At 50.9% G+C, this 20035-nt stretch overlaps 2 protein-coding genes across 2 annotated transcripts in view; both read right to left on the bottom strand.

Annotated features, from left to right (window-relative positions):
* Nucleotides 1-4651: 4651 nt before the first annotated feature.
* On the bottom strand, nucleotides 4652-10802 carry PEX19 (peroxisomal biogenesis factor 19). Its single transcript, XM_059413528.1, has 8 exons — nucleotides 10701-10802; nucleotides 9234-9343; nucleotides 8651-8816; nucleotides 8167-8252; nucleotides 7370-7531; nucleotides 6203-6379; nucleotides 5932-5976; nucleotides 4652-5765 (listed from the first exon to the last, which is right to left on the bottom strand). Exons 1-8 carry the CDS (start codon nucleotides 10768-10770, stop codon nucleotides 5682-5684), a joined length of 900 nt encoding a protein of 299 aa, XP_059269511.1. The 5' UTR covers nucleotides 10771-10802; the 3' UTR covers nucleotides 4652-5681.
* Nucleotides 10803-14160: 3358 nt separating this feature from the next.
* COPA (COPI coat complex subunit alpha) overlaps nucleotides 14161-20035 on the bottom strand; it is a 45054-nt gene continuing 39179 nt past the window's right edge. The window contains exons 23-33 of the mRNA XM_059413522.1: nucleotides 19889-20012; nucleotides 18576-18665; nucleotides 18288-18397; nucleotides 17825-17902; nucleotides 17594-17662; nucleotides 16914-17050; nucleotides 16500-16686; nucleotides 16304-16414; nucleotides 15810-15971; nucleotides 15030-15224; nucleotides 14161-14755 (exon numbers count right to left, since the gene is read on the bottom strand). Of these exons, the coding sequence (XP_059269505.1) occupies nucleotides 14696-14755; nucleotides 15030-15224; nucleotides 15810-15971; nucleotides 16304-16414; nucleotides 16500-16686; nucleotides 16914-17050; nucleotides 17594-17662; nucleotides 17825-17902; nucleotides 18288-18397; nucleotides 18576-18665; nucleotides 19889-20012 (1323 nt within the window). The 3' untranslated portion in view covers nucleotides 14161-14695. The remainder of the gene's footprint in view (nucleotides 14756-15029; nucleotides 15225-15809; nucleotides 15972-16303; nucleotides 16415-16499; nucleotides 16687-16913; nucleotides 17051-17593; nucleotides 17663-17824; nucleotides 17903-18287; nucleotides 18398-18575; nucleotides 18666-19888; nucleotides 20013-20035) is intronic.

Raw genomic sequence — 20035 nt, 5'->3', positions numbered from 1 at the left:
ATCTTGCACCTTCTGGGCTCCTGATCAACCAGCCCACTGGCTGTGAGAGTTCACCTATACCCTGGCCTCAGGCCACTTCTCTTTCCACACAAAGTGATCAGCTACACTGCCTGAAGAACTACTGGTTGAGGGGCACCTGGTTGGCTCAGTGGGTTAAAGCCTCTGCTTTCAGCTCAGGTCATGATCCCAGGGTCCTGGGATCAAGCCCCGCATCAGGCTCTCTGCTCAACGGGGAGCCTGCTTCCTCCTCTCTCTGTCTCTGCCTGCCTCTCTGCCTACTTGTGATCTCTTGTCTGTCAAATAAATAAATAAAATCTTAAAAAAAAAAAAAAAAAACTACTGGTTGAGAATTTCTCATCATGGACTCTCAGGACCACTCTAGATGGGGCTGCTGAGAAGCAATGGTCCCTATTTGTCTTGCCCTAACGTATCAAACCAACTCATCCACCGACCAGACCTGGACAAAGGGTTGCAGGTATCCTGACATTGCCACAGGCATGATCTAGGACAAAGCTAGCCCCATGCAACAGACACAGGTAAACGGAGGCCTGGGGACCCTTGTTCATTTCAACTTACTTGTGCCCCCCCAACTGTGTTTGGGCTTCTTCCCAAGTGCACCACTTCCGCTGTAAGACAGACAGCTGGTGTATCCGCCCAATCTCATGACCTGGCAGGTCTCACAGTGACCAGCGGGCTCTATGGACAATTGGTCACACAGTCACTTGATCCTTTGTGGTCAGGCACTGACTGGTCTCTATTGGGGCCTAACTGTATGCTAGGAGATGCTTTTCGAATGACACTTTCTTTACTGCAGAGGCCACAGCCTTTCTCTAGAACCCTAGAGAACTATGCTGGAACTCTCCTACTGTGGATTGCCCTAGAATCCACACATCATCTTTCCCTACCACAGACACCTCTAGCACCGCAGAATTTTCCAGGCCATACGGCCCACGCAGCAGCGCTGCTCGTGTTGTAGCCTGGATCTGCTGTAGGGGCCTTTCTTGCATTCCCAAGCACAGAATATGGGGCCTCCTAAACTGAAAGAGGCCTACCACGGCACTGGGCTTCTTTCCCACAGTAAAGGATAGAAGATGCAATAGTTTACCCTTTGCCTTACAGAGAATGTCCCTGCACACTCTAGACCATGGGACTCCTACTAAAAACTTACTCAATGTAGTAGGACCCTGTAAGCTCTGCAGGATTTATCTTCCACTCCCTGGAATGTGTCTCACCAAGGAATCCAAAATACTTGACAATGTCTTTTCATCGGGTCTGATTAGCACACCCTTATTTCCTGAGTAGCATACACGAGCGTGACATTCTGCAGAATGTCCAGCTCCCTTTGGACTACACTGTGACAATGGAGGAGAATTAAGAGCCCTAGATCAAGACTGTGAAAATACACTGGTGCCCATCGCTTCTGAATGCACATTGCTTCTGATACTTCTTTCTGATGGGTACTGCAAACCATATTCACGGCATTACAGGGTCAACGAACTTTCTGTGAAGGGTCAGAAAGTACGTATTCATCACCATGTACCCATGGCAGAGGCTCTAAACCACACTCAACGCTGTACTGCAACAGGGCCAACTGCCTGCTCAAGCCCACTGCAGGGCACAGCAACCCGGTTTGCAAGAGCCAGACTGGAGCAACTAGGAGGAAGTGAAGGAAACCCACACCCTGCATTCTTCTACCTTTCTAAGCACTGAACGATCACGGCCGTTTTCCCTAGAATGCAGGACGATTTTCTTATTTTCTATCTTGGCAGAAGTGGGGGTACAGTTTCAGGGGCTTTGACTGGGGCTTTCTGCCAACTGCCAAATACGTCCATTCTTTTTTTTTTTTTTTTTTTTTTTAAAGATTTTATTTATTTATTTGACAGAGAGAGATCACAAGTAGGCAGAGAGGCAGGCAGAGAGAGGAAGGGAAGCAGGCTCCCTGCTGAGCAGAGAGCCCGATGCGGGACTCGATCCCAGTACCCCGAGATCATGACCTGAGCCGAAGGCAGCGGCTTAACCCACTGAGCCACCCAGGCGCCCCCAAATACGTCCATTCTGATTATACATTTGGAAACTGAAAAAATGACCATAAAGCGGGTTTTTGGACCCACTGTGAGGCCGACTTGGGCGAACACTCGGCTCTGAGCCCACTTCTCCCTATAGCAAAGTGGATGAGTATAGGGAGGGAAGTGCTGTGGTGGTCCTTTAGGTCACTGGGTATCAGAGTCAATTCTGACCCAGTATCCCTGTTTTCCAACGTAAAAAATCAGGTCGTCTTCTCCCAACACAGTTAACCGGGGAAACTTTCAGTTGACAGGTCGAGTCTGAGAATGGTCTGAGGCCTAGAAAACGGGCAAGGAATTTTGACTTTTCGCTGAAGTTTCTAACTCCTTCTTCTGGGTAATGATTCTTGATCGCTCTTAAATATAAACCAGTGCCGTCCTTGGCTGACCATTCGTCTGGTCCCTGGGACCACCCACGTCATTAGCCACCTCCACTCTGCACATGCTGCCCTTCTCCACTCTGCTTCTGAGAGGCCAAGTGCTGCCGCTCGGCCTCGGCTGTGCCCGGGTCCTATCTTCCTCACTGCTACAGGGGAAACCGGCTCTTAAACCCCCCTCCCCCAGCCTCCGCTGCTACGGGGACCGGCTCTTAAACATCCCCTTCCCTCAGCCTCCACCCACAGAGACAGCCACATCTAAACTTCTCGAAGATACCAGTGACCCATTCATTAGTGCCCTTCCTTTGTTAAAAAAAGTTGTCCTCAGGCCTTCCTGAGGAACATGGTCAGCCAGTGGGTTTTCCAGTATAATACACATTCTCTTCCTCTAGGCCTTCTGATCACTTTTCATATGGTCCAGCGTCTCAACTTCATTTCCTGTGCGCCATCGTTTTCTGCAAGTCCCCCAAAGCCCTCTCAACAGAGTGCTCCTGGGGCCCTCACCAGGATGGTCCAGAGTCACAGGAAAATATCCTCCTTATCACAAATTCCATAGGAATTCAATTCTTAATTCATGAAACCATCCAAACAACTATAAATTTATTATCTAACATACAGTATTTTAGAACAAAGGGGCAGCTTTAAATCCTTTAAAGTTTGAGAGCAGCATAAAAACTCCTCATAGAGCTTGAACCTAAACCCTGTGATGGTTATTTTTAAGCAAGAGAAAAGGCTAGAAAAATACTATAAATATCCTTACAGAGACACACCTTGTCAAAGAAGCAAGTTCACAAGAGGCAATCCTCACGTGAGAGAAAACACGTACCGAGACTGTCCAGTGGCTGACAGAGCTCCAGAGCCCGGGGAGGGCCTAGCAGTGCTACTCAACGTGGTTCAAAGACTTGTACCGGTCCGTGAACAGTTTTCTTACTAGTCTACGACATGATGAATTAGTAACTGAGAGTGTTTAGACACCTTTAAGCATTTTGACATTGCTGTGATACCCCAGTGCATGATCCGTGGACTTCTGCTGAAAGGGCTGTGGTCAGTTCAGGTGTGCAGAAGCTCGTGGGGTGGGCAGCATACTGTGGGGACTGCACCGTTGTCATGGAAACACATCTTAGGATACAAAGGACTGGGTATTTATAAAGCAGAAAGCCTGGTCCTTTAGCAAAGATAGCTTGAGAAGGACTGCTCTGTCCTTCCCCCAAGTCCCGGAATCAGTCAAATAATGCTTTGGGAACAGACAGTAACCAACTGGAGGTCAATTTGTTTATGTTCAATCAAACTGAAAACAAATGGCCTGACCTGGGAACAGAACTGAACTGGACTAGGGCATCTGTTTCGACTCCTGGAGTAAGGCCAGAGTAGGCCAGCAGGAGTGAGAATCTGTTAAAGCCAGCCACCCCTACGTACAGGAGGCATGTGGATCAAGGGTTGGGGCCTCTCTGTCCTTCCCTTCCCCTCTGTACCCTTGTCCAGTCTGGCCGGGGATAGATGGACAGACTTTAGCCCTTTGGGCTCTGTGACCACCATAAGTCTGCCTGCACCGTGCCCACCTCCTCCAAAGGAGAGGAGTCCTGGGTTCAGACTGGGGTGCTTCCACACTCTGGTAAGAGCAGTGGCTGGAAGTTCCCAAACAGCCTCAGGCTCTCAGAGCACTTCCTTCCTTGTCAACACCACAGAACAGGCAGGATCACTTTAAGGGGTAAAAAGCTTTACCCAAGGGAAGTGGCATAGCAGGAGCTCCAACTGACTCAGATGCCCAATGTACCCCTGCTCTGGGCATCATCTTCTGAGTGCTGAACGGGACAGCCGCTGGCCTGACCAGAGTGCCCACCAATACCTGGCAACGAAGGTCCATGGATGCAAGGAGAGGTGCCAGGTCAACTCAAAAAAAAACCAAACAAACTGTAATTTAAAAGAAAAGGTTAACAATATATTACTAACAATAATAAGAATGTCAAATGTTAAAGTACAGTACCAACTGAAGGGCTTGCCAGATTGAAACACCCAGAGGGAGGGAATGAGGCAAGATGGCCAATCGGTCTCCTTTGCCAAGTGAGGCGCAGACTGAGCTGGGGAAGGCGGGTGACGGTAGAACCCAGCATGGTGAGATCACGCAGAACTCGTCTGCAAGCACTCCTCACTGCGGCTTACCGATGGTGAGGAAGAGCCGAGAAAGACCTGAATGAAAAACCGGCCACACTCCTCAATCAGAATATTTATTAGTCAAGAAAAAGGACCCGGGCTGCACTCCACTCCCGTTCCCAAGTCACCTGCTTAAGGGAAAGGATTCAAAGAAATCAGAGGTCTCAAATAAGCCAGAACGTATCTGGGGAAGAACAGTCATTCATTTCCTAGACCTGACACTGTAATTACATATGTTTTCCAATCAGAGTGGTGGTGGCCCAGAGGAGGGGATATAAGATGGCCCTTCTTTGTCACAGCCCGGGTTCCAGAGAAGGCTGGAATAAACGAGTGTTTAAAAAGAGAAGAGATGAGGAGAGGCAGGGGGCAGAGGAAGGTCAAGGGCTGGTTTCACCCAGATCACAGAGCACTGTACAAAGAACCATGGTAGCAACTTGAGTTCTCAGGCCGGAACAGGGAGTTGAAGGCTCAGCACCTAAAGAGAGGAGAATCCCAGGGCTTCTCTCCCAACCCTACTGTGATTAGATGCAAAACCCCCACCTCCTTTTCCTTCACAGAGTTCATAACGGTCTGTCTGAAGGCAAGAGGACATGGTGGCAGACCTCGCGTCCCAGCCCAGGCTAAGTTTCTCCCCATCAATCCCAAAAGCTCTGCCCAAAAGAACTAGAGAAATACAGAGTCCCAAGACTCTGTCTCTGCTCCCCAGGTCCCAGAAGGAGTAGAGACAAGGCACGAAGACCCTGAATGCAAAAGTGAACATCAGTGTGGCCATATATAACATTATCTGGGAGGTAAGAAAGTACATGCCCCACGAGGGATGCCTTTCTTCACCTGGAAGGTAGCTGGGCCTTTGCTAGCAGCAGAAACCGCATGGATAGGGCCCACAGAAACGGCCCGCACAACAGGCCATGTTTCTAGAAAGACAGAGTTAAAGCCTCAGCTGGTATGGCACAGTCCCAGTCAGCTGGGACGACACAGGGCAGCGGGCAGGCTGCTCTTGGAGTCGGCTCTCCTGCCTCGGCTCCCAGTGGTTCTGCTGACTCCAGATGCTCCCCATGGCTGGGACTCAGTGACAGACACGTGCTGTGTTTTACATGATCAGACACTGTTCGCCATTGGCACCTGGTGGGCCCGATAGATTGAGGGCATCCAGGTCGAAGTTGAGGCCAGGAGGCTGGAGAAGAGATGGAGAGACTGAGATTACTGCTCCCACCTCAAATGAGAGCTTCCGAAGGTGCCTCCCCCAGAGCCACAGTGATCGCCTCATGTGAAATCATTAAAGATTACAGAATTCCAGAGACTTGGAACTCAGATTCAAATCTTGGAGAAGATATACTCACCATCTCCCCAGCCAGTTCTTTTGGAGGATGGCCCAAATCCTGTAGCTGGAAAATAAGAGGAACTTGAGAAACAGAAGATCCTAGAAAACAACAGAGCAACCCAAAGAGGAATCTGAGCCGTGTTATCTCTCCCATCTTCTGAGGACCAGGCTTTGGGACCTCTCTTGTGCTCCCTCCTCCACTGGGTCTGGCAGTGTGGTGTTCTTTCCAGACCCGTCCTCCACCGAACACCCAGACAGCACCCGTGGGCAGACGGCAGAGGAGACCTTACCTGCTGCATGAGATCCAGCACTAACTCAAAACGAGCCTTCTGAGTGGCCTCGCTGTCCGTCGGGGTCTCGGCCTCAAACTGCTCACATATCTTGCCCATTACACTGTGCTGTTCCTGGTATTTTTCAAACTGCTCTGGAGGAAGAGACTCCCGGTGACTCTGCAACCATTCTGGATACTAAGGAAAGAAGAGCATGGGTGGGGAAGAATTCATGAACAATGGAGAGGAAAGGAAATTAAATATGAAAAACAATAAAAAATGAAGGGGAAGGGGAGGACATGGAGGAAGATAAAAACTAAAGAAGCGAGTTCAGTGTCAAGCAGCAGCACGGACTCCAGCCAGACGACTGGCTATGCTAGCGCGATGGTCACCAGAGGGTGGCGCACTTCTCGGTGAAGGCCTACACAGTCCTAGTTTAGCTCTTATGGGCCATGTGTAAGCTCTGTCACAGTCTTTCTTCTTCCTGTTTTGACTTTACAACTTTAAACTTGTAAGAACCACTCTTAGCTTGAGAGTTGGCTTTGGTCCACCCAGACCCTCGCCTGCTGACTCCTGGTCTACATGGCTCACTCCACACTTGATCCCACGTAGTACTGTCACGGGAAAGCTTCTACTCCTGTATGTTGTTTCTTTTTTTTTTTTTTTTAAAGATTTTATTTATTTATTTGACAGAGAGAAATTACAAGTAAGCAGAGAGGCAGGCAGAGAGAGGAGGAAGCAGGCTCCCCGCTGAGCAGAGAGCCCGATGCGGGACTCGATCCCAGGACCCTGAGATCATGACCTGAGCTGAAGGCAGCTGCTCAACCCACTGAGCCACCCAGGCGCCCCTGTATGTTGTTTCTTGAGCGAAACTGTAAGCTCCCTGACAGCAGGGACCATCTTTTCACTACTCTTAAACTGCATAGCACCAAACCAGCAAAAGAAAGGGCTGGTCGGACAGCAGTCGGAAACCAGTTTACAGAAACCAGAGCTGAAGGACCACCCGTTCCACCTTCAGCATCTTCAGTGTGGCACCCTCCCGCTCCAAACACAAAAAGGAGAAAAGAGTGGATGGCTTGTGCCCTCGAGTTACTCTCTAGCTTTGTAGGCTCTAGGCACACAAAGTAGCCCACAGGGGCTGACACAACGGACAAGTAGGAGGAAAAGCAGAAATACAAGTTCACAAACCTTTTCAGTAATCTCCTTCAGGGATGGGTACAGCACATCCTTGGACAGGAGGTTCTGCATGATGCTCTGCATGATGGGGAGGATGTTGCCCTCCCCCTCCCCTTCATCCATGCCCAGCCCTTCCATGGCCTTGGTCAGTTCCTCCTCTGACATGCCTGAGTTCTAGAAAGGACAAGAAGGAGGTGAGCCAATACAGGTGGTCTCTGACCGCGGACCATTTTCAACTTTATTAGGATGGTGTGAAAGAGACGCACATTCCGTAGAAACTATACTTCAGATCTCGAATTTGGATCTTTCCCCAGGCTGGTGATATGCAGAGGATACTCTCCAGCAGCCACACCGTCACCAGGGTCAACAACTGTGGCACTGGTGACGTCCCGCCCCCCACAACCATTACTTTTCACTTTCGGCACAGCAGTCAATAAATTACATGAGATACTCGACACCATATTAGAAAAAGGGCTTTGTGTGGAGGACTTTGCCCAACTGTAGGCTCACTTAAGTGTTCTAACCGTGTTTAAGGCATGGTTAGCGAGGCTAAGCTGTGATGTTCAGCAGGGTAGCTGCATTAAATGCATTTCTAACTTAAGACATTTCCAACTTATCAGTTGAGGAAGATCTGTACACGGCCTTCTTGGGATGCTTACCACCCCTTCAGGTGGGAAAGAACTATTTAAACTTGCCTGCAGCAAAACAGTGTGGCGGGAACAGACTTCACCTGCTACGAGATAGGGTCTGTCTTTTGAGACTTTGCTGTTCTGTGAGATCCCTGGTGGGCCCCCCCCCCTTTCCCTCACCTGGAGATCAGTGGCATTTTTGGCGAGTCCACTTAGTGTCTCCTTTAGGCAAGACGTAAATTCTTGTTGGGAGGTTGCGTCACTGCCTAAGGAAGGTGAAGAAAGACAAGGTCTTCAGGTTTTAACTGTTTGCCTACCAGCTCGATATGCACCATTTACTGGTGGATCACCAGCACTCCAAATCTCTGAGTCCTCTGTGTTCATCTTCACAGCCATTTTCACCAGTCTGCAAGAACTGTGCCTGTGTCGGTCTGTTCTCCAAGATGACAACCACCTTTCAAGTGGTCGGTTTTCAACAATCTTTTCAAGGACTTTCCAGCCTCATTCCTTTCTTGAAGCCCTGTAGCCATCCCTCTTCCCACCTGCTGGCCTCACCCCAGGGTGGTGATAGCCCTATCAGCCTTCCTGACAGTTCTCCCGATCTCGGGCAACAAAGACCAGAGAAGTTTGTTCCCAGTGTTCCAGCCCTGGGGCGCCTCCTCACCCACTCTCCCCGCGGCCTCCGAGAGCTTCTGGAACTGCTCCACCAGGTGGGGCTCCTCCTCAGCCAGCTCCTTCATTGCCTTCTCGAATTCCGCAGTGGCTTGGGAAGCCAGCTCGCTGTCGAACAGTTCCTGGAAAAACTTCTCTTGGGAGGCAAAAAGGGCATCCTGCAGGGAAGGGGTGGCAAAAAGGCATGTCTTACTCGGAAACCCTCTGACAGAAGCCACAGGCAGTGGCTCTGGGAAATGCAGAGCTTCCCTCCTACCCCCTCCACTGGACATTCTAACTACTTCTCTTTAGGAGAACAGGAAATAAGGCTTCTGGCCACTGAGGAAAGGGTATGGGGCGGCATTCGCAAACCAACCATCTAAACCCACTTTTTTTCCAAAGAACTTGCGCGAGATCCCACCAGTCCATCCTCAAAAGTCCCTGTTTACCAGGACTGAGGCCTGAAAGAGCACTCATTGGTGTAAGGCCAGGGCCTCCTCCCCCCAGACCACTCCAACCCACAGGGGCCTGTCCCACCTCTGCTCAGAGATGCATGCCCATCCCCTCCCCATCCCTTAAGAGGGTGGAATTTATACTTTGGCAGTGTCTCCTGGCGATCTCTTCTGGGGCCCCGAAGCATCAGGGGCCGTGGTAGTAGGAGGGGGTGCTGGGGAGGGTTTGGCCTTATCGAAATCATCAAGGGCACCTTCAGAGACAAGAGACATAGTGTGTGTGTTGGGGGATGGATGAGGATGCAAGGCTGGGGTCAGGGAGGGGTAGTTACGAGAACAATCTTTCAAAGTGCCAACCTTCCTAAATTTTTTTTTTTTTGTCTCCCTCTCCTGGGCCCCCCTCAATAAGCTTCCCACTTCCCTCCTCATTACCCAATTTATGTGATCAAAGGAGAAGAAATCCCTCAAGGTGGAAGAGGCATCTCTCTCGGAGCTGGGGGGAGACAGTGAAAAGCTCTGCAAAGACCCCTCCCTCCACACAGTGCCTTCCTTGCCACATCGAATGATTCCCCAGAAATCCCCTACACATATCCAATTGGAGCAGAGAGCACAGGCATCCATACGCCCCCGAGGGATTAATTTTTGGCAAGAAAGCCGAAGCCACATGATGCTCCACCCAGCCTCCCCAGGGTCGGGCGCTAGCTCCGACTGAGGGACCGCGCGCTCTGCTCTACTCCCGGGGGAGCATTCAACTCCCTTCGCTCATCCTGCGATTCAGCCCACCCGGGCCAAGCTCCCAGAGCTCCCTCCCGCCGCTCTGCAGCTGTGCCCCAATCCGCACGGTCGCCTGCCGCTCCTCACTTCTGCTCATCCTCCACCTCCCCACGTGTCTGTGACTGGGCAAGAGACAACACATACTCACCTCTGCCCTCAACAACCCGAGTTCCCACCCCCACACTGCCTGCCAGGCCTAGGGGCGGGGGCACGGCCCACGGCGGGCAAGCGGCCAACAGAGCAGCGGAGGTCAGGGCTAAGGAAGAAAAGAACCTTCCGCCTCTCCGAGGAGGGTGAACGGTCTGCCCCCAAGGCCGCAGAAGGGGGTGGGCTTGAGCTCTGACCCGTGAAAGCACCGGCATGGGGCCTGCTGAGGAAAAGGTGAGAGGCCTGGCGGAAGACGGGCGAGGAGAGGACAGCGCACAGAAGGCCGCGCCACGGGCTCGCCCACACTTCAAGCGAGCCGTCGGTGAGCGTCGGGGTCGCCGGCCACCGAGGACCGAACGCTGCGGCTGGCGGGAAGGAAACTGCTCATCTAGAGCAAGGGGAGCTCAGGTCGGACCGTGACACGCCGGCCGGTGCGTTACCGCTTTCCCTCCGGCCCGGAGACCAACGGTCTGACAGGCTCAGGGGCCCACGGTGGCTCCCGAGCTCCCGCCGCGGAGGAAGGAGAGCGTGACCCGCAGATCTTCCTGGGAGGCGCAGGCTGACCCTCCGCCCCCGGCCAACATTTTGGAGAGCCTCTCCCGCTCCGCCCCCAATATCTCAGGTTCACTTTACCCTCGAATGAGTCCTTACAACCGCCCCCGTCGGGCCTCTCCCATAACGAGCTCTTACTTTCCAGGAGCTCTTCCAATTCCCGGTCAGCGTCGGCCCCAGCACCACAGTCCTCCTCGGCAGCGGCCATCTTGCTCTCTCCGGCTTGCCGTAGGAGGCGGGTCTCCGAGGCGGCTGCGCCCCGCCCCCCCCCGAGCCCCGCCCTTATCCCCGCCCCTTCCCCTCCTGCGACCAATAGCAGTGCAGGTCGGTGCGGAGCCGCCATTTTTAAAGGGACAGGAAGCTTTATGGGTTGTTTTTGTTTTGTTTTGTGTGTTTTCCTCCCTTCGAGCCAGGAACCGTTGAACTAACGGAGTGGAACCCGCTGTTAACTTCTGCCAGGTTACTCCGTAGCCCGGCTTCCTTTATTTCAACTTCTCGCATTATCCAGAGAAGGAGCTCTTTCGTTTTCCCTAACACTCGACGCCCCCGGCTTCCTGTCTCCCCGCCGCCGCCGCGCCGGCGAGGACCGTCCCTGCCGGGTTCTCCGCTCCCGGGCCCGGGCCTGCGGGACACGCTCGCGGGCCGTTCTTCGCCCGCCCGGACCCTGACGAGTCCGACGGCTCCCTGTCACCGCCTGTTCCCCATCAGGACGGCCAGACTGAAGGACACAGACCTCGGAACTTAGAACCCAGTGTCAGCTGAAGCCACTCAGGCAGAAAAAGCCAGTCTGGGGCCCTGGAGCGAGCCGGGGGACGATTCGAATGTAGTCGTGGTAGAGCTGCCGTCCCTGACGCATCTCCTTTTCTCCAGACGGAACCCACCCTCCAACCCCGAGAGGCTGGGGGAGGCGCGGAAAGGGGCAACTCCACATCCCTCCCCTCCTCTTCACACGGGTCGGAACCCCTCGGACGCAAGCTCACTTTAGCCCTTGGAGGGCATCCACTGTTTAGGATCCTGTGCTGGGCACAGCGGAAGGAGAGGCCAGGCAGGCCCAGCCCCTGCTGTAGAACAGCGGCCCGGGGACTGGGCTGGAGGTGAGGTCCGACGGGCGGCAAGGAGGGTACACGGTAGAGGTCTTAAACGAAGGATCAAGTGCTATGGAGCTTAAAAGGGAGAAATTACATGAGAATGAAGTCACTTCCCTCCTTCAGTCCTTGGCTTCCCGAGCACAGACTTGAGTTCTGTGTTATGCACCAGCTTAAGTACCTTCCTCTTTCCTTCAGATTTTTAAAATCATATCCGTGCAAAACCTACTGCATTGCCCCAGGCACAAGTGGTGTGACTCAGGAGAGAACATTCTGCACTTAAGTCAGAAGACTTAAGTCCCAGTCCCAATTCTGTAACTTTGTTCAAAACACTTCACCACCCAAGGCCTCGGATGGCAACTATGTAACACTGAAGTTCCTCTCAGTTCTGAACTTCTATAATGGAAACCCCCTCCGTTTAACCCCTTTCTCAACACCTGTACCAGAATCTATTCCAGGCTTCCCCGCTCAACTCCAAACCGCTTACATGCGCGTCTCTAATATGACTATTGTTCTATCAAGCACATTACAGGTATTTTTTTAAAGATTTTATTTATAAAAAAAAAAGATTTTATTTATTTATTTGATACAAAGAGAGACAAGTAGGAAGAGAGGCGGGTGGGGGAAGGAGAGAAAGCAGGCTCCCCGCTGAGCAGAGAGCAGATGCCAGGCTTGATCCCAGGACCTGAGACCATGACCTGAGCTGAAGGCAGAGGTTTAACCCTCTGAGCCACCCAGGTCCCACATGAAAGGCATTTCTATCAGCTTTACAGTAATGTGGTAACAAGCATGTTAATAAGGAAATTACTGGAGGTAACTGAGACAACATGGAGTTGAAAACAAACACTTTGCATTTCTTAAACTTGCTTCTGCTTCTCTCTTATTAATGATATTCCTAAAACTTCATCTTCATATTTAGTCACCTCCTGCCCTTCTAATGTATAGTGAACACTGTTGCAAAATAGTATTTTACAGCATTTTTTAAAAAGTGAGCTCCAAGCCTAGTGTGGAGCTAGGCGTGGAGTCCAATACTGGGCTTGAACTCATGACCCTGAGACCTGAGATGGAGTCAACATTTAACTGACCGAGCCATCCAGCTGCCCCTGCAGCGTTTTCTATCATTCTCTTGATTAAGGACACAATGGGTCTCCACCGTTTAACGACCAGCTTCGAATTCTTGCCTGATATTCACAATCATCTTACATATATCCATTTCGTTTCCCCAATAACATGAGCTTCAGGAAGCATGGACTGTCCTTCTTTTATATACCCCTGTTCAGAATAGTTTGTTTGTGTGCAAAGTTAGTTTTATAATTTAACTTTTAAGCTTGCAAGAATTTTTTTGGCCCAAATTTATCACCAACTTGTTTACAGAAAGAATGTTGACAACTTGAAAGAGTGTCATCAAAACAGTATGCAAATTTTTGCAAAGGCAGGCTTTGTTTGGGGATATTAAGTTTAAGCAAGCAGCTCTTAAAGCTAAAAAAAATATCAAGGCCTGTGCTCTTTGGTGCAGGAATTCCATCTCGAGGAGTTTATCCTACAGACACATTTCCCCAAACTGTACAATGTATGTTCAAGTCATTCACTGCAGCATTTTTTTAATAATAAAGATTGAAAACAATCTAAACACCCATCAACAAAGAAGGCAACTTCTATGAACTAAATCGTACAATGGTACACTATGCGGAGAAGTAGAAAAAAAAAAAAACAGAGAGAACCTAACATGTGATATAGAAAAATATCTTAAATGCAGTACATGATAAAACTAACAAGGTGCAGTCTTTTAGTGGTATGCGTCATGTATGTACAGCAGGGGAACGGGGAAGGACATATTTTTGTCTGTCTGCAGACACACAAGCCACTGGAGCATACAAGGATGCCAAGAGTGGCTCCCTATCTGGAGGAAGGTAACAGGAACTGGGCATTTGAGGAAAAGAGCGGAAAAAAGATGTCACAGAATAGTTTTTTACCTTTACTGAGTTATGAACTACATGAATGAATATATTGTTTATTGAAAACATGAGTTTAAAATGAAAAAAAGTACAAAGTCTCATCACAGGCACGGGATGTCAGTCTATCCAGTGTAGTCTTAGCACACGACAAGCAAACTACCGCGGTTGCCAAGGTAACGGTTGTAACATAACGTATTACTTATTAATCTTACACTTGTCTATTACTGTAAAACATCTAGAACAGAGACAAGTAGGAAAGGTGGGTGGCAGGTGTTCAGTCTGGCTCTAACTAGCAAAAGTGGGAAAGTACTGTCATCAGTCATGGAACAGGGGAGCTACTTGCTTTCTACATTCTCACAGTTTAATACATGAACGATAGGTGCTTTTTAAAAAAAAGACAAAGGGCATTTGTTACTTACAAAAGTAATGTAAATTACAAGTAACTCTAAGTAAGTAATTTTAATTGTATAATTACAAAAAAAACCTGTCTGCTTTGGTGAGGCAGCCACACGGAGCAGGAACATGAGGGTTTCCAGGAAACAAATGGGATCACAAAACTCTTAGAAACTTACTTTATTAAGGGGTGAGAAACAAAGCACTAGAACAATGGCTATAAAGAACAAATCAATAAAAAGTGACGTGCATTTCTGGAAAACAAGTTTCTCCCCAGACTTTAAGTTTCTGGGCATACAGAGGGTACTTGCCTATGAGTTTAAATGTCCGAGGAAAATGGGGGACGGCTAAGAGTTTGCTGTGACTGATCTCGTTTACCACATCCTGCTTCTTCCCCAAAGAAAATACAAAGACAGCGGGGAGGGAAGGAGAAGTACTAAAGGAATTCGGTAAGCAAATGTGCGCCACCGAGTTTCATTTGTTCCTTGAACGATCGAAGCGGGGAAGGAAGGCCAACAGCGACCACAACTGTAGTCGCCCTTGAGGAGAGGACAAATAGTCAAGTGTGGACATTCTGATTAGCCACAGAAGAAGAGAAAGGGACACTGGTCTTAGGGCAGGAGACCTAAATGTCAATGATCTGAAGGGTAGTTGAGGAGGAGGAGCTGGAAAGACAGAGACTGATTCTCCGAAGGGGGCCTTAGCGGAACTGCAGAGGACTGATCCTTAAACCAATGACATCTTTGCCGATCTCTGTCACCTGTGGAAAAGGAAACAGAGGAAAAAAATTAGGGATTTGTGAGGGCAAAAAGCCCAGAAAGCTTACTCCCTCCACTCTTCAGGGCATACAGCAGGATTCGTTGTTAACATCTGTTACTGATCAGTAAACAGCAGTGGGAGAAGCTCCAGCTTTCTTCAGTATCACTGCCTCAAGGAGCTACAGGCAAATACAGGAGGAAAAAAGGACCCACATGCTTCTTTCCCTTTCCTCTTCTCTCAAAATCCTGGATGCATTTCTAGAAGACAGTACTTACTGTAGTGACCTTGCAGATTTGACCCTTGAACTCTGGGGAATAGCAGGCCCCGCTGAGCGGACATTTCTCCACTGGCTTTCCACGGTAGATGGGCCGATAGGACGCAGCACAGATGTCAAAAGGGTTGTGCATGTCGTAATTGAGCTGGTAGGCATCTGTGGGGTTCTTCTCACAGGCAGACAGAATTTTGCGGGTCTGAGGAAGGGAAGGAATATTTCATTCAAGAGGACTGAACGTTGCAAACCACAACTCAAATGATCTCAGCACCATGACTGAGGAGTTTCTTTGATTCAAGATGCAACCATCCTGAGTGAACACAGAGTGTGTCCTTCACACAGGACCTATGCGGAGGGTCACAATCACATTCCTGCTCTGTCAGGACTTCCCCTTCTCAATACCAAACTGGTTCCACGGACTGAGACCCATATTCCTTCACCAAGTCTAGGAATTATCAGGGTCAGGACTCAAGGGAGTAAGACTGGCTTCGACCGCCCGAGAGGAACGCTTCTAGGGAACGCAAGTAGGGGCACGTGTGTGTCGGGTTAGCGGTGGTGCTAACGGGTGGAAGGGCTTAGGCACAGAAGGCAGGAGGTACTCTAGGGAGCAGGTCGCTCTTACACCTGCAGCGCGGCTGAATGAGTTCGAAGTTCACTTTCCAGGGGCAGAAGGAGGCGCGCACGGCTGTTCCTCAGCGCTCTGCTTCAGAGGCCAGGGCCTGGGTCTTCTACTCCCTCCACATAAGAGACCCGATTGCTTCATGCTTAAAGGGTTGCCATCTACCTGCTGAGCCACCTCCGGCTTGGGCCCAAGTTCTAAGAGGCGTCGAGCAAAGGTGGCAGCTGTCTTAAAGTTCTTGAGCTTGAAAAAGAGGTTGAGGGCGGTCCGCAGCACCAGGATCATGTGCACCGGCTGCAGGTTCGAGTGGGTGAAGTAGGCTGCCATCTGGCGGACAGAAGGAGGGACACATGCCAGGCTGAGGCCGCACAGCTTCACAGATCAACAGATCATTTCGAGGCTGCTGCACATGCATTGAACACGACACCAAGCAAACAAACACGGGACTGACTACACGGCAGAGGGAGCCTTCTGCCCCCTGGGTGTGGAGGCCTGATGCAATGAAGAGGGGCAGAAAAATACATTCTCTCCTCACAGAAGTGGGCCCAAATCTCTTACTCCCCAGGCCGAAACCTGGGTTTAGAAGTCAAGAATTCCGACCTACTAGACGGGAGAGGGGAGGACACCTCTGTACGGCGCAGGAAGCCCAGAGATCGTACCTCGCAGATGCGCTTCTGCTGTTCCAGAGTCTCTTTAGGCAGCTTCTTCCTCTCTATCTCCATGGACAGACCCACGATGTACTCACGGCAGATAGTGATGAGCTGCTGCGCCTGCAGAGGGGGCAAAGCAAGGTCAGGGTGCAGAGGCAAGGCTGTGGGTGAGCCCAGGACTAGAACAAGCGGCTGCGCCTCCTACCTCCGCGATCTCCTGTTTGTTGTCCACCACGAGAAGAGGCACACTGAGCAAAATGGAGCGGAACTTCTCCACAGCCTCCTCAAACTTGCCCACTGTGGTGAGCTGGTAGCAGAGCTGCAGCCGCTGGATGAGGTCATTCAGCTTCAGGCCCACGGCCGGCACGCCATTCTTCAGCCCTGCATCCTTCCTGCGAGCACGGAGAAGCAGGAAGAAGACAGGATAACCGGGACTCAACGGGGGAAACAGGAGGGGGAACCGCACACAGGTGTACAAACCCAGCCGCATGGAGCATCAAGCCGAAGTTCTCTTCCTACTAGGAAACCTCAGCTCTGAGGTTACCCATCCCCCAGGCGACCATCGGAAGTACCTACCCCAAGCTGGAAGAGAGCAGAAGTCAGGCGCAAGGGGCCTTACCAGTTGCGATTAGGATAGCCATACATGGAGGGCAGGCAGGGCAGGGCCTGGTAGGTGGTACGGCCACGGGCAAAGGTCTGTAGGAACAGCTGCTTGTAAGGGCCAAACTGGGTGACCCCCACTTGGTCGTGAAGAAGCTGGAATACAGGAGGAAAGCAACACAAAAACTGACCACTGAGAAACGAGCTGACCCTGGGCAAGGTGCTTATTAGCTGCTCCGCACTTGTTTCCTCATCTGTAAATTACACTTCGCTGCAGGACCACCACATTCAGTAACACCCATAAAGCATTTAGGACAGTGCCTGACACACCGTCAGGAAAGGTTTGTGGCTGTTGCATCTGTAGTTACTGTCAGCGTAATGCATGGTTCAGTGTTTCACACACCTGTTCGTGTGGGGTGCTGACTTCACTGATGCGAGTCCGAGAACAGACTATACATGGGGGAAGGTGGCTGGTGGGCTCTGCCTAAAGAGATTACTGAGCCAAATGGAAAGCAAGAGGAAGGCCTTATGAGGCAAGTTTCCTTAGGCCAGATGAGGGTTTCCAAGATAAAGGCACACCTCTGCCCTTGTGGGCAGGTTAACTTCCATTTGGTTAAGAGGAGTCGGCCACCTCCCTGAGGACCCTGAGCGAGGTCCTCAAGAGCCCACAAGAAGAGCCAGCGCTACTCTAAGACTTACCCGCATGGCTGTTTCAAAAGAGCCGGCCAGGATGTGATCGACTGGAAGCTGAGAGTTATTGCACCAGATCTACCAAGAAACAGAAAACCCAAGCCAAGTGACACTTTGCACTTTCTCCTCCCGAACTATTCCACTCTGCATCTTCAGCAGAAGAGCACAGTCTTCACGCATTAATGCAGTACAGCCAGCTCAGAACCAGTCACGCCCACACGGCTGTGCTTCCCTGCGTACCTGAGTCGGGCTGGTTCCCTTGGTGGGGGGCACAAAGAACCCATCCTCAGCGCCCCCCGCGGCTCCAGGGGGTATATCCTAGGAGGAAAACACTCAGTCATTTTGTGAGCCGTTCAAGCACTTGCCCTGCTAAGTCTGAACACTGCCCTAGACGTCGTTCCCGGATTCCACTGGGGAGGCAGGGGGACGGTTGTGGGAGCAGACCTTCCAAACAGGAGCAGCTCCACCAGTAACAAAAACCAAAAGCTCCAATTCAGGCGACAAAGACTGCTGCCTTTTCACAAGCTGCTGTTGGCACAACCTGATTATCTCCTTTTTTCTTCCAAATGGAGACAGGCATCAGACCAGGAGGGTCCAGACCCCCTGCCTTCTGGGAACCTCAGGACAGGACGGGGGCGGTAGGGATGGCGGCCGGCACAGGGAGAAGCAGAGGGAGCCTTCTCAGGGCGAGAACCGCACGCACCAGCTCGGGAGGGAGCTCCAGGTCCTCTTCGACATCCCAGCCGCCTCCTTCCTCCTGTCCCTTGCCAAGACCATCGTCCCCCAGACCTTCTGCAGCCTCCACAAACCCGTCTGTAAGGAAAATCCAGCTCAGAGTGGATTTGCAGAGTGACACAATCTTAGCCCAAAGAAAGCATAATGCTAGGATCTTTGTGGGTCCCATGGTCTGGAACCCTGCAGGGCCGTCCCACAACCCAGCCCCCAGCCAGGCAACCATCCTGCCAGGACAGTCCGAGAAGCGCGCTCTTACCTTCGTCCAGCTGCAGCTCCGCATCCTCTCCCCAGCCCTCGGTGCCAACAGTGTCGATGTCAATGTCAGCAGCCAGTGCGCCGCCCTTGCCTGCACAGACAGAAGGAACGAAAGGAGCTCGGTGTAGTTGGCAAGTCTGAGATCTGCCCTTTCTGCAGGCAAACTGCAGCCTTGCAAAAGCAGGTGGCAAGGCTCTGTCCACTTCAAGTTCTTGTTTATTATTTATTGTTATAGTATATATGCTATGCTAACTTGCAATAGGTTTCACAGAGAGAGGGAATGAAAGAGAGACAGAAAGGCCTTCCTGCTACTAAAATCTGCCTCTTAAACCATTTTCTTAAAAGATTTGATCTATTTATTTTAAAGAGAGAGAGAGACGTGTGTGAGCTCGAGCAAGTAAGAGGGAGAGACAGAGGGTGAGAGAGCAGCAGACCCCCTCCTGAGCAGGGAGCCCAAGGTGGGGCTCGGTCCTGAGACTCCAGCAGCATAATCCAAGCCAAAGGCAGACACTCAACTGACTGAGCCACCCAGGCGCCCCTCTTAAACCATTGTTTACTTAGCAATTTTTAAGAGTTTCCTGCTGAGAGCTCTGCTAAGCTAGCACCACCACAGTGTGTACAGGGCATGGGGACAAAGGGTAAGAGAGAGATGGAGGAACGAGCAGGGCTGGGACCAAGATGCTCAGGGCTGTATCTGAGCTCTCAGCCAAGAAAAACAAGCCAGGAGACACAGCCAAGAAAACCGGAGCAGGGCACACGTCTGCATGCGGCCCTGGTGCCTTAAGACCGTACGTCATGAACAATGAAATACTGAGCGGGACTGTACATGTACACATATGAAAAAAACCAAGGAAACACACCCAAATGTTCAGAGCGGTTGTCGAAGGCCCGGACTACGACACAACTTTCTTTTCTCCCCCTATTTTCCAAATTCTCATCATCTCATAATGCTTTTATTTAATTTTTAGTGAAGTTGGTTTTTTAGATTTTATTTATTTATTTGGCAGAGAGATAGAGAACACACATAGTCAGAGCAGCAAGCAGAGGGAGAAGCAGGCTCTCCACCAAGCAGGGAGCCTGATGCAGGACTTGATCCCAGGACCCTGGGATCATGACCTGAGCCGAAGGCAGCCACTTAACTGACTGAGCCACCCAGGCACCCTAATTTTTGAAAGCATGTACCATAGCTCCGACTGGCGTCTCCGTGCTCCATGACGCTCACGGAGAAGAAAGGATGAAGAAGCTGAGGGAACTCTGTGGGACAGCTCCTCACAAAACAAACAACTAAACCACTACGGAGGGGCAGGCACTTACCCTTGCTGGCAATGGAGCCTTCAAAGAAGCCTTTGGACACAGTCAGCAAGGGCCAGTTGGTGTCCAACGGCATGATGGGTGCCGGGGGCTGGAGCAGCTTGGCATTAGGGTCAATGTCCGGGATCTGAAGGGTGGAAGGAGGGGAAA

Source organism: Mustela nigripes, chromosome 10 (genome assembly GCF_022355385.1).
Source record: "Mustela nigripes isolate SB6536 chromosome 10, MUSNIG.SB6536, whole genome shotgun sequence".
Lineage (NCBI taxonomy): Eukaryota > Metazoa > Chordata > Mammalia > Carnivora > Mustelidae > Mustela > Mustela nigripes.
The sequence above is the reverse complement of the archived record's forward strand: the minus strand, read 5'-3'. Positions and strand labels throughout refer to the sequence as shown.